Source organism: Lepidochelys kempii, chromosome 2, assembly GCF_965140285.1.
Source record: "Lepidochelys kempii isolate rLepKem1 chromosome 2, rLepKem1.hap1, whole genome shotgun sequence".
In the NCBI taxonomy this organism is placed as follows: domain Eukaryota; kingdom Metazoa; phylum Chordata; order Testudines; family Cheloniidae; genus Lepidochelys; species Lepidochelys kempii.
In genome coordinates this window covers 267618734-267632075 of record NC_136381.1, presented here as the reverse complement: position 1 = coordinate 267632075, position 13342 = coordinate 267618734, and the positions used below count along the sequence as shown (strand labels likewise).

The window sequence follows — 13342 nt, the reverse complement described above, 5'->3', positions numbered from 1 at the left end:
AGCTCTTATTTTGGGGGGACTGAGTGGGGGGGGGAGCAGGAAGGGGAAGAGAAGGAGAGAAAATGGTCTTTCAAGCTAAAAGGATGCCTCAAACCAATCATGTATAATTAGGAAAGGGATAATGAAAGCTAACATCACTGTCTGATGTACTTGCTCAATTTTGTTAGCTACAATTTTCAATGGTGCCTTTTCTTAGGAAAAAATAATATGAATAAACCCCTATCCCTGTTATTTCTAAAAGAACCTCCTCTCTCACTTTGAACAGGAATAAGGCTACTTCACCTCAATAGAGTCCCATGACAGGGGTCCATGAAGAGAGGGGAGGGTTGATAGGTGGCATGGGGTAACCTTTTCTAAGGATCCTCAAACTAATAGTCTGTCTACAGTAATCCCATTCTTAGGGGAAAAAGGAGAAAAACAATTCACAATCACCCCCACTAAACCCACTTTGTAGATGAGGAGGAGTTACATGGACTGCCATCAGCAAGAACATGTATTTTAGGTCTATGATTGCCTCTGCTTTGAGAAACAGGACTCCTTTGAGGAAATCTGTGATAAGGAGCAAAGGATGAGGAGGACCTTGTCACAGGTATCTACGAAGAATAGACGTGTTTATATAACGACACCAAGGATTTTGAGATGGATTTGTAGTCAACTTCAGTGTTTAATCCACCTGGGAGCAAAGGAGAATGGTTCCTCCAAATGGCAAAATCCTCCATTTTGGCTTGTAGATCAAGATCTGAACTGCCAGCTGAGCAACAACGTATGCCTCATAGCTACTGACATTGCCACAGAATGTGCCGTGCCCAAGGAGTCACCCAAATAATCATCCTACATCTTCAACCCCAGAACTGAAATGGTCTAATCTCATGTGGAGAAGACATGCATCACCAGAAGTATTTGAAGATGCAAACCTGAATTCCCAAGTTGCAGCGAGTGTGGTTTCTTCCCTGGCAGACTGAATTTCTTGGCACCTTCATCCAAAAGCAGAATGACGTATCTCTCTGTGACTTCTTATCTTGTCTTTCCACCACTATCATAGACTTTTCCAGTGTTGGGCCCAGTCTGTAGCCTTGGTGAGATCTTCCATGGTGCATGGTTCCTCCAGGAGCCAGCAGACCAACAAATGTCCCACAATTTGTGTTTTGCTGCAGTCATGTGTCTCGGTTGTTGGAACAGCCCCACTTCTGCATATTGACTTTTGACCTGCCAACTCTTGTTCAGGGGTGATTTAAACATTTCCAGGCCAACCAATCTTTCTCTTTGCCTCCAGGAAGGCGTTCAGCATCATCACTGAGCATTATGACATCCTCATCAAATATTTCAAGCCATGTGCACCACATTTCCAGCCATGTACCCATCAGTGATTTTAAAGCAGTTATGTAGCAGTTAGGAAGCTTTTCTGTGATTGCAGCTGGCTAACTGCTCTAGTGGGACCATGTAGCGGATGTCACATATCACTCCAGTCTCTGTGACTGTCAAGACTAGAGGCCCTGATTGCAGATGGGCTAAAAGGCAGTCAAAACCCAGTTGAGAGAGTTGGTACTTGACATCCCCAAGATGGATGAAATGGAGGCTGGTTTTAGTCTTTAGTCCCTATCAGGCCACATCTGTAGAAAGAGAGAAAAACTCTTCCCTTCTTGGACAGCAGACAAGTCAAGGTGGGTTATAAAAAGCACTCAGCACTGGCCTAATTCTAGAAGACAGTGGGAGTTTTACCACTGACTTCAATGGGTGCAGAGTAAGGCCAACATCAAGTGCTTTTGAAAATCCCATTCATAGCACCTAAGGTGCTATCAGCCCCAGCAAATCCAGGAAACGCCAAAAATTGTTAAGTGGAGAGACTGAATGGCCTACATTCTCATGTGGGGAATAACAAAAGACTGTTAGGTTGATCTTGACTGTTCATACCTTCCTCCATATCCTCTTCCTCAGAAAGAAGCTGCAAATGAGCAACAGATATGCAGGAAGACCAAGATGCATAGGGTCCATAAAAATTAAGGAAACCTGATGGAGAATGCCCCCAAAACATCAGACATGTGCAAGGATGAAAAGCTTGTGGCCCTCCAACACCCGCTCATGTAGATAATTACAGTAGGACTTTTCTTGCTAGAGGACTACACACCAGAGTTCTCAGGTTGGACTCCATTACAAATATTTATAATACAGCATCACCCAGTAGGGTAGGCACAATACAAATAAAAGACCATGCAGACCCTGCCCCAAAAGTGCTTACAATCTAAGAATGACAGCAATAACCCTCAGAACTAGGGTAGATAATCTCAAACTGGAGAACCACAAACGACAACTAGTGAGGCAAATCTGTGTAGCTACAGAGAGGAAGAAAAAGATTCCTTATTGGTGCAAAACAAAATTCATGTGGATTTCAGTAACAGACCCAGAAAACATCTCAGATCAGAGATGCATTTTCAATATACCGGACCCTCGCTAGAACACATGTCTATATAGCACGAATTCACATATAATGTGGCCATGGATCCCAAATTTAATTATTTTAATTGCACTTCATTTTAACGTGGTCCCCGCTATAATGCGGTACCATGCAAGGATCCCAAATCCCGCGTTCTAGCGAGGGTCTGGTGTATCTGTAGTGGTTTCACCAGGTGTCAGTGCCAAGATACCAGAATAAATTGAGCCTGAAGATATCAATCTGACAATGGAAGGCTTGGGACCTGCCTCCATAAGAAATACCTCAAAGTGACTTTCATGCTCCCTATGGGCTCAAGTAATAGTCACTGAGATGGAGCTCAGGCTTTCAGGGAGCCCTTAAAGACACCTTACGTGTTGAATGAGGCATACCTTTTATGCTTTCAGTGAGCATCCTGAAACAACCTCACGTGCTCTGAGTCTATCACTGGAGAACTCAATACAAGGCAATGAGGATGAAAAGACTCCAGCAATCTGCTCCAGCTTTATCTGAGTCACTGTTATCACTGTCAAAGTCTGCCTGTAACACCCAAGCAGCTTTCTGGTTGGCTAGTTGGGCTTTTTGATGTCACAGAGTATGCCAGCTCCTAACTGTGTACAGCCAAGATCTCACTAAAACACAAAAAGACAGCTATACCTATTATGTTTAATGGACACTTGGGAAAAATTAAGGGAAGCAGAAAGACAGGGCATCTGGGGATGGATGAAATAGGCAGTAGTTGTCTATAGGGAAATGAGGTGCTAAAGGAGAAAAAATGAGTTTAAAATGTCTCCTTTCCCAGTGTGTCAAACTACCCTTTCAGAAGCAGTTTGGAGTGGGGGAAGGGAGGGGATCATTTGAGTTCTAACATTTTCACTGGAAAACAGGTCAAATTGGTAGCTGTTCAACAGGCCAATTTATATGCAAGAGTTGAAAGCTGTTAGGTCATAAAATGCTACCAAAAGGATAGCGGAGCTTTTGAGGGGAAAGGGAAGTAAGTGACCAATTAGAGACAAAGAAGAGTTAAAAAAATTAAAATATTTGAGATAGAGGTATTTATATAATTTTTTCCTACTATTTTTTCTTAACCTTTTAGTAGGAACTAATTTCCATAGCGGAAGCTCACAGAAAGAAGTCCACCCAAAACCAGGGCCGGCTCTAGCAGTTTCGCTGTCCCAAGCAGTGAAAAAAACTGTCACTGCCGAATTGCTGCCACGGACCGGCAGGAGAGAGAGAAAAGCTGCTGCCGAATTGCCTCCGCCGTGGAAACTCTGCCGCCCCTTTCTGACGGCGGCCCCAAGCACCTGCTTGAAACGCCGGTGCCTGGAGCCGGCCCTGCCCAAAACACACAGGAAATTTAAAAAAAAATTGAATGTACAGGTAAACCATCATATGACAGCAATAAGCCTTCCAGGGCACTTCTTGGGTAGATGAAGGCTCTCAGCCTTTGGCAGTATACCTCACAAAGCATCTATGCACTAGTAGCTTAATATCATGCCTGTAGTAAGCCGGTCATGGCTTATTAGTATGTTTGCAAACATCCTTGAAAAAGACACAACCTTTTTAAAAAGCGTATGCAAGATTTGAACTAGATAATTGAAAGGTGTAAAAGCTTTTTTAAAAATGTGTGAGGTTCTAAGTGCACAATTAAGTCAGCCCTGAATAGGATAAGGACATTAAGAGGGAAACAAACTGTAACTCAAGTGAATGTCTGCTACACACTGAAGGATGATATGCAGAGAGGAATGCCCAGCAGGCTCTAACAAACAGCTTCCCATATGTAATTTATGGAAGTTGTTACACAAAGGAATTTCTGGTAAACGGGAACTTTTAACATCCAGCTTACTTTTTACATTTCATTTGGTTAGGACAGAGACATTAGCTGGTCAAAGGTGCCAGCCTGCCAGCTCTACAGACTGAAGTCATCTGCCCACAAAACAAGTGACCTTGAGGTAAAAGGATATGGAACCCTTCACCACTCTCCTGAGCATCCAATCCACCCTATTTGTAAATCAGAGGCTGAGAACAGAATGAAAGTTCATAATACTGAGAGATTCACATTCAGGAAGCCCAGACCCATCCTATTCGTTATTAAAGGTAGGCTTCAGAAACCACCCCCCCCTCCCCAACATGCAGCTGCTCCACAGTTATCCAAGTAGCCAGGCCCAGGACTCGTTGCTGATCAGCACCAGCAGTTTCACACCCGTGTAGGGGCCACACTGGGAGAAGAGAAGGGGCCCTAGGAAAAAGCACCGCCGTCAGCCACTTCACCTGGGCAAGCAGCAGTAGGAGAGGGACGGGACGGCCCACGCACCCGCTCGTCTCCCGTGCTCCAGACTCCAGCCAGGAATCCCTGCCCGGCAGGGTCACCCGAGGCCCCACGAGTCTCTCCGCACTGAGCACACGGAGCACCAGCTCCCCCCTGCGCTTGTTCGCCAGCCGCCGGGCCCCCGAGCCCCTCAGATGGCGGCGGGCGCCCTGTCCCGTCCACCCCATCCCTTCCCGGGAGAGGTCTGGGCTCCCGCGCCGGGGCCGCGCGGGCCGTCGCCGGGGCCTACCCGCCCTCAAGGCGGGCAGAAGCCGGCCGGGCGGCCGGCGAGCGCAGGGAGCCGGGGCGTGGGCGGCGCTGGGGAAAGGGGGCCTCGCTCTCCCCCCACCCCAATTCCCTGGGGGACGGAATCTGCCCCCCCCGGCCCCTCTATGGCGGAAGCGGGGCCTTTGCCTTTGTCGCCCTGCCACCCCCGCCTGGAGGAAGATCCGCCGGCCCAGGCGGGGGGAAGAGGCTTCAGCTCACCCTTCACCATTGCGCCGGCTTCTCCCGCTCCGTCCGCTCCCGGCTCCGGCTCCGCTCCGGGCGCCGCCTCTCTCAGGGGGCCGCCCGCGCACAGGCTCCGCGTGGCGCCGCCCGCTTCCACCAGCCCCGCCCGGCGGTAGCGGCGGCAGCGCCGCGGCCCGGAAACGCCACTCACCAGCGCCAGCAGGAGCCGCCTGGGCGCCGCCATCTTGCAAGACCACCTACTACCGGCTTCAGGCCGGGCAGGGACAACGACGGGGGCGCCGCCTGCACGAGGAGGAACCACCTGAACGCAGCGGCCCCTAGCGAGAAGATCGGAGCATTGCAGACAAGGAGGAGCTTGAGCACAGGCGCTGCGGTGAGCTGTCCTCCCTCCACACCCTTGCCCTATAGCTATCAGCCTCCCCCAATGCTCCGACCAGGCCTCCCCCTTACCGGACACCCCCTTTCGCTCCTGCAGGCCCCTGTTTTATAGTAACTTACCCATTCTCATTCAAGGGTAGGTCTGTGGCCTTCTTGCAATGGATAGTGTCCACTCCTCCCCTACCCACCCCCGCACTAGCGAGCTGCATTGAAAAGGCCAAGAAAGTAAACAGGGCTAGAAAGCAAGGGATCCCTCTCCCTGGTACAGGGGTTCTCGCCACGTCAAAGTTGAGGGAAAGGGCAGAATGGGGGAAGCCTGCACTAGGCCTGCCCATAGCTGTTCTGAAGTTAAACAAAGAACTTCAAGCTCCAGGCCAAGTATGCCAGTCATTTAAATAGTAGGACCCTTCCCCCCACCCCTTTTTATTTTTAAAGTATAGTCATATTTACATCTGACATTGTATAAATATCATTTAGCCTGCTGCTCCCCCTTGAGTGGCCCTAGGTAGCAAATCTACTCTTTGTATTATCTCTAGATCACATGTATATCAACCAGAAGCCACATAAGAGAAATTAAGCCTATAAATACATGTAAGATATAGCTTTGAGGTGAGGCACTTTCTGAATACTATCTGAGCCTCGCAACAGCCTCTTACGGTAGGTTAGCATTATACAATTTTTACAAATGAGGAAACTGACCCACAGAGATGTTTATGATTCACTTGCTCATAAACCAGAAGAAGTTAGTGCAGTGCTGCGAATGGTCCCCAGATATTCTGACTTCTACTGCCCTGCTCTTTTAAATACAATGTTAAAGGGCACTTAAAAAATATAACTTCTGGGTTTTTTTTTAACTATTACAATTTGGAGAGTAGAAGACAAAAATGCATTTGCCAGCACCTTGTGTATATTTTCACCATTTCGCCAACATAGCTGAGTTATATTCTCCCCATTTTTTTCACATAGTAATGAGACCACATTTAAAAAACAACCAAACAACCAAACAAAAAACAAGCAAGCAAACAGGAAGATCTGACTTCAAGAACTATACCAATCAGCAGGGAAAGTTCAGGAGCAGGTTTAGTACCTGAAAGTAATTTTAAAAAAAAGATACATACTGACTATACTTCAAGTTTCCAGTGTCTCAGTTGCAATCAAACTTCATTATTTTACTAACACTTTAGATACTAACATTTGAGAATTAAAAAAATACTTATTTATATTGTTCACTGTTTGCATTTTTCTCACCTTGAAAAAATTAGATTTGGTCAGTTTTAACAATTAAATGTTTTGAGCATAAAGTTATTAATACTGTAACATGTGGATGTCAACTACCCTACCACCGCAGGGATGCTTTAATTCCCCCACCCCCCCATCAGAATTCTTTTTTTAAGTGGTCAAAATATTCACATACACCTTAAATTTTATGAAATCTATTTATAACGTATGCACTTTGGGCTACAATTAAATTGAGAGTGCCTCTTTACAGTAGTGAGTTCTATTTATATGTTAGTTTAAATGTCATTTATTAATCAGTAAATACTTTGCTTGTAAAACAAGATTTTACATTGTTTAGAATGTGTAAAAAATCATTAAGAGGAATAAGGCTGTCGACAAAACAACTAATGTCAGGAGAGAGATAAAATAAGAAATTTAAACTTTTACATTTTTCATGCAGAGGGCAGATTTTTAAAAGATGTCTGAACAGTTAAGTTAGGAAAACCCCGTATAAAAGATTTTTAACAAAGAACAGATAAAGGTGTACTTGAAAGATCTGAACACACACTAAATCACTTGTCTCAGAGGATGTGCATCTTAGGGTATTAAGCAAATTAACTAACTTACTGTACCAATGACAAATATTTCTGAAAAAATCAGGCAACCAGAGAGGCACTGGAAAAAATGCAGTACAGATTTTCAAAAAAGAAAATTAAAATGATCCTAGCAGTTTATTGCCCCATAAGTCTAACTTCTATCCCCAATATAATAATTAAACAAATATTGAGAAAAGTATGACTGGAGGATGACAACCATAAGCAATACATGGCATTGGTTCCTATAGAACAAATCTTGCCGGACAAGTTGCCCAAATTAAGGAAATTCAGTAGATGCAAATGATTTGATACTAAACCCCATGAACCCTATTTTGAAAAATTATTTCAAATTGGTTTGGATAGAAATAGTTAAGCAGAAGTAAAACTTCTGGGGGAAATAAAAAGTGTGTGTGTAGAAGGGATTAATGTTAAATGCCAATGTATCCAGTTTATTTAACATGTTCATTGTGATCTTGAAGGAGTAAGATGTCCATTAAAGCAGAGGTTCTCAACCTTTTTCTTTCTGAAGCCCCCTCAACATGCTATAAAAACCCACCGCCCACCTGGGCCACAATAATGGATTTTCTGCATATAAAAGCCAGGGCTGGCATTAGGGGGTAGCAAGCAGGGCAGTTGCCTGAGGCCTCATGTCACAGGGGCCCCCATGCAGCTACAATGTTTAGGCTTCAACCCTGGATGGCAGGGTTCAGGGCCCGGGCTTCAACCCCATACGGCAGGGCTTCTGCCTTCTGCCCTGGGCCCCAGCGAGTCTAATGCTGGCCCTGCGTGGCGGCCTCCCTGAAATCTGCTTGCAGCCCCGCAGGGGGCCTCGGACCTCTGGTTGAGAACCATTGCATTAAGGAAAATCACAGATTATATTAAGTTGTTTTGAGTTATGCGTACCAGTGAATGCAGAAATAATAGAGAGAGCCCTAAAGAGATGAGAACCATTGGTGGAGAATACAACAATGGAAAAATATAGCTGTACATCTCGGGAAGACTATGGAAAACACACATTCAATGGGAGGAAGAAACAGTGATGCAAAAAAAGAAAAGGGTGAGAGTATTCAGCAAATTAGATATAAGTAGTAGGGCTAGTGGTTTGTCACGGTAAATTAGACAATAAGTTGAAGTCTGGTCACAGAAAAAAGGCAAGAATCAATTTATGGAAAAAATGCCAGAAGTCACAGGTTACATTATTTCAACCAAAATATCCTTTATTTTGCAATGAAAAGTATTTAACAGCATTTAACTAATAGTTTAATACCACTCGCCCGCTGCATGCCAGTTCAGACTCACAGCAGTGAGCCGCGGCTGACCCTTCTTCTCCCCCTACATGAGCCTTTGCAAAGGGGATGGCAGCAGCAGCATTGTACAGAAGCTTCTTATCCAGATATGCTAGCTTCAAGACTTTCCTCAAAAAACTAGTCATGTCACAGAATCCATGAAGTCCCTACCCCCAGTCCAGCCATGACAAACCACTAGCCCTCATGAGTTGCTGCTCTCCTTCAGCCTCCCATCCTGCCCAGATTTTTACTTGGGCATCTTAAGTTTTTCCACTGAAATACAAATGTCAAATATCATTAATTTTTTAAATGATAGGATCCATGACTATTGATGACCTAAATTTTTAGCTTGACATTGAGAATGGCTAATGAAACGTTATGTCACCCAAGCAGTGAATCAGAGGCATTACTTCCCAGAGCAGGGAGATAATAAACCCTCGCTGTACATTTCTGGTGCAACCATACCAGGCATACTGGATTCAGTTCTGAGCAGCTCATTTTAAGATAGAGTTACTGAAGGACATTCAGAAAAAGCAACAACAATGACCAGTGGCTGAAGGGACTTGACTTATGATGGAAGACTAAAAAGAGCTAAATCAAGAGCTTGGCTGAGCGATGACAAAAAGGGACATGATAACAGTTGACATATTTGAATTATGTAAACACGAAGGAGAGAGACTTATTGAACTAGTACAAAGGGATACAACTAAGTAGGAGGATGAAATTAAAAAGGAAAATTCAAACTAATTAGAACTAAACTGGATGAAGAGCTAAGTAATGCACTATAGGGAACAAACCTGTATTGTCAGGGAGATGGACTGGATGACACAGTAGTTCTTTTCCATCTCCAGCTTCTGCATGGAATGACTCTCTTACTGTACTACTTAATGTAAGTACAGATACTTGTGACATTAACACTTGTTCAGACAGCTTCCCTAGCTGAAAAGTGATTTACACTGCTGCATAAGTACTAGATATCAAACAATTATGGTTGGGAAACATTTACACTTTTACGAGTGGGGACAAATTCTACCCTTGAATGTGAGGCTATCCTTGCAGTTAAAAAGGAAGGAATTTTCCTCCAGGGCAGATTGGAAGAGGCCCTGGAGGTTTTTCGCCTTCCTCTGTAGCATGGGGCACAGGTCACTTGCTGGAGGATTCTCTGCACCTTGAAGTCTTTAAACCATGCTTTGAGGACTTCAATGGCTCAGATGTAGGTGGGAGGTTTATCGCAGGACTGGGTGGGTGAGATTCTGTGGCCTGCATTGTGCAGGAGGTCAGACTAGATGATGATAATGGTCCCTTCTGACCTTAATATCTATGAATCTATAAAAAGAGTGACACATAACAACTGTCAATGTGGCCACTAATTTTCTCACACATCCTTCCTTTTCAGCACATTTAAACATGTATTGGTGGCACAAACACTTAAATGAATGAGATATCAAGTCACATTGCCAGGCAGTATGGCACACCTGTCATATCATCCAGTATAGAAAAGGATGGAAAAATTATTTATGAACGGGATGTCTTTGTCCAGAGATCTAGTGCTATAGCTGATCAGTCAAGAAAAAATAATGGTGAGAGATGAGAGAGTTCCCCAAACCAACCAAGTCCTTACCTTTTCTACATGAATTCAGCGAGAACATCTCTGTCAAAGTGAAAAGATCTGATTCCTAGGAAAGCAAGAGGGTGAAGAGGCAGGAAGTTAGAATTTATATTCCTCTCTGAAATGTCTAAGCCTCCACTAGCTTTTCTGATATTAACTATCTTTTAGGTGAGGAATACAGCTGAATTCTGATCAGATTCCAGTTTGAATGACTGCATTCTGCTTGGCTATAGTATCTATTATTTGAGGTCTTAAATTGCTGAATAAAGTTGTTGCACTCTGTTAAATAGCTGCTATGTTATATCTAGAGGTGGGGGAAGTGATCCCTCTAAATATCAGTTCAAGTTTGTAAAGACTTTGGAAATTTGCAGGATGAAAGGTGCTACTGATTTCTAGGCATTCACAATCTAGCCATAGCAAGTCCCACTGAGATGAAATACAACATACTGATAGGCTGCTCTTGAGATTTCTCCCATGCCCTCAACACACATTTTTTTTCTTAAGACTGACATATATCGGTTAATGTATTTTCCCAGTTATAAAGCACACTGAAAAGTCCTGCATTTGTTTGATGTTTCAGTTGTTTTTTGCCCAACTCAAGTTAAGAAGTTAAGCTAGCAATTTATTTTAAAATGCACTGTCCTCAATGTGGGACTAATGACATCTGATAGGGGAAAGAGAAACGCAAGGGCAACAAAACATAATTTTGGAAATAATCTATTACTCATACCCACTAGTTCGGTTTTAGAGCATTCTTGGAATTAGAGTAACAAAGATTTCATAACAGATTTGAAGCAGATTTGTGGGTGTTCCCATTCAGATGATACTATTATTACTAGGCTTTCAAAGGGCTCCCACTGAAATCAATAGCAAAAATCCTATTGATTCCAGTGGTGCAAGAACAGCCTAAGTGCAAGAACACTTTTCTATTCTGAAACGTGACTGTGTGAAAATGGCACCTTTCTTATACTCAACAGATCTGCTCCCTTTGTGCATGCAGAGCCAAACCTACTGATTTTGGTGATAAGAAGTTGACACTTTGCTATAGTAATTAACCATTTTTTGTAGTGAAGAAGCCAAATAACTTTGTATTTTTAATTGTCTATTTCAAAAATAGTGAAATAGACAAACATGATCCCTCAAGAGGATTGCCTGCATGGATCCATACTGTAGGTGACTGATGAGTATACAGTGGGCATGAACGTGGTATTTTCAATAGCTGTACTTGTTGAGGTTGGACTCCCTCCTAGCCCAATGATACATAACGGCAGATTGCTTGGATGGATCCACACTGTCATCCTCAAAGAACAACAGTAACAATTGCTATAGAAAAATATTTACATATTTCTTTCAGCATTGCCTGCATGAAAACCCACTGTAGGTGATTAACAAGCAGTCCCCAGACCCAAAGAGATAAAGCTGGAGAATCTTGCTCAACTAAGGATTCCAGGATGCTCCAAATTGGATGATCCAACCTACAAGCGAAGTCCTGGTAGTAATTCAGCATGAATATCATAACATCATTCATGGATGGAACTCTAGGTAGCAGTTTAGTATACCTCTCTGGGGATGAACATTCCTGAGACTTGGAGTAATGGTCATCGTAGACTTGGTACAAAATGCCTTCATGTCTGCTGATATTGGTATCTCTATTAATTCATGGCAAGTGTGGATGTTGAGTCTAATCTACTTTGACAATCTATGAGTGGGAATGGACTGACCTCTCATTTTATCCCAATATGATACAAAATAGCCAGCCCTTGAAAACTTTAAAGTTATTGGGGAGTGACCGCTAATGGTGTCACAGAAGCATATGGCTTTGATGAGGACATCTTGGAACAGGCATATCCGTGGCATCTTCCTTCCTTCCATTCCTTTAAATATGACAAAGATTGAGACATCAGTTACTTGCATGTAGACTAAATCTTCAGTGAAAGATCTTGCACGATGACGTCTCATGTAAGTAATGTAAGAAATTGAACCTACGTAGCCCAATAGGGCTAATGTGCCTTTGGTGTATAGAATAGGTGAGATTCATTCCAGGAGGACCATGAATTCAGAGAGAACCAGAGAGGCCTCATCTTAACTAGGACGGTCAGAAGAATTCTGAAATCAGGAGATCCAAGAGTGGATCTATGACCTCATCAATGATGACAGTAAGGTTGACTCTGATAGTTCCTGGCTCTGAAGACCAAGTCCACCAGGACAGTGCACAGAGGAAACATGGAAAGGAGAAAGAGGGGATGCGTCACTATTCAGCACCAAGGAAGGAGATATCAGAGCCAGCGAACACAGAGATCTAAAGAGATTCAGCAACAGATTAGCTCAGTTCACGAACACCACCAATGTCAAGTTATTATTATTTGTATTACAGTAGCACTTAGAGATCCCCAAATGAGATGCCTGCACCCCCCCATTATCCCAGACACTGGTCAAACGCATAGTAATAGATTGTAAGCCCTTTGGGGCAGGGACTGTCTAAACAGATAAGAAAGATTAAGGGTGGGAGGCGAACAAGGACACAGACGGAGAGGTTAAGTGATTTTCTCAAGTTTACATAGTGTGTCAGAGCCAGAGCTCATAGTCCAGTGTTCCCTCCATTGGGCTAAGTTTCCTCTGAATGACATAGAAAGCTTTGGGAGCAGTCACAGCCTGGATCTAACCACCCAGCAGCTGGGTATCCAAGAGCAGCACAGAGGCAACAGCCTGGATAGACGTACTCAGCATTGAGGCACCTGGAACCAATATTCATCAGCTAGATTCAGCACCAGAACTGGAGGGTCCAATGCCAAGATCCCTAACACAGAGGATCTCGAACCAGAAACCATCAATGATACCACAGCACCCAAAACCAAGATGGAAGATCCCAAGACACTCAATGTTGCCACCAGACATTGCTGAAGACACTGACACCAAGGAAGACCCGCAATTATGGTGGCCTCATGGCTTCTTTTCATCTTTGCTGCTGAAGGAAAAGAATGATAATGAGAGATGGAGTGTTTCAAAGACTCAAGAAGTTTGCTGTTAAGACTTGATGCTGAGCTAGAG

At 43.8% G+C, this 13342-nt stretch overlaps 1 protein-coding gene across 5 annotated transcripts in view; it reads right to left on the bottom strand.

Annotated features, from left to right (window-relative positions):
- DHX30 (DExH-box helicase 30) overlaps positions 1 to 13342 on the bottom strand; it is a 42850-nt gene that overhangs the window by 27423 nt on the left and 2085 nt on the right. For 4 of the 5 annotated variants that reach the window (XM_073334945.2, XM_073334943.2, XM_073334942.2 and 1 more), the window contains exon 2: positions 10307 to 10361. In XM_073334945.2, coding sequence (XP_073191046.1) covers positions 10307 to 10334 — 28 coding nt within the window. In that variant the 5' untranslated portion in view covers positions 10335 to 10361. Of the gene's footprint in view, positions 1 to 5222; positions 5469 to 10306; positions 10362 to 13342 lie in introns of those variants that run through there. The other variant, XM_073334948.2, reaches the window with a different exon arrangement.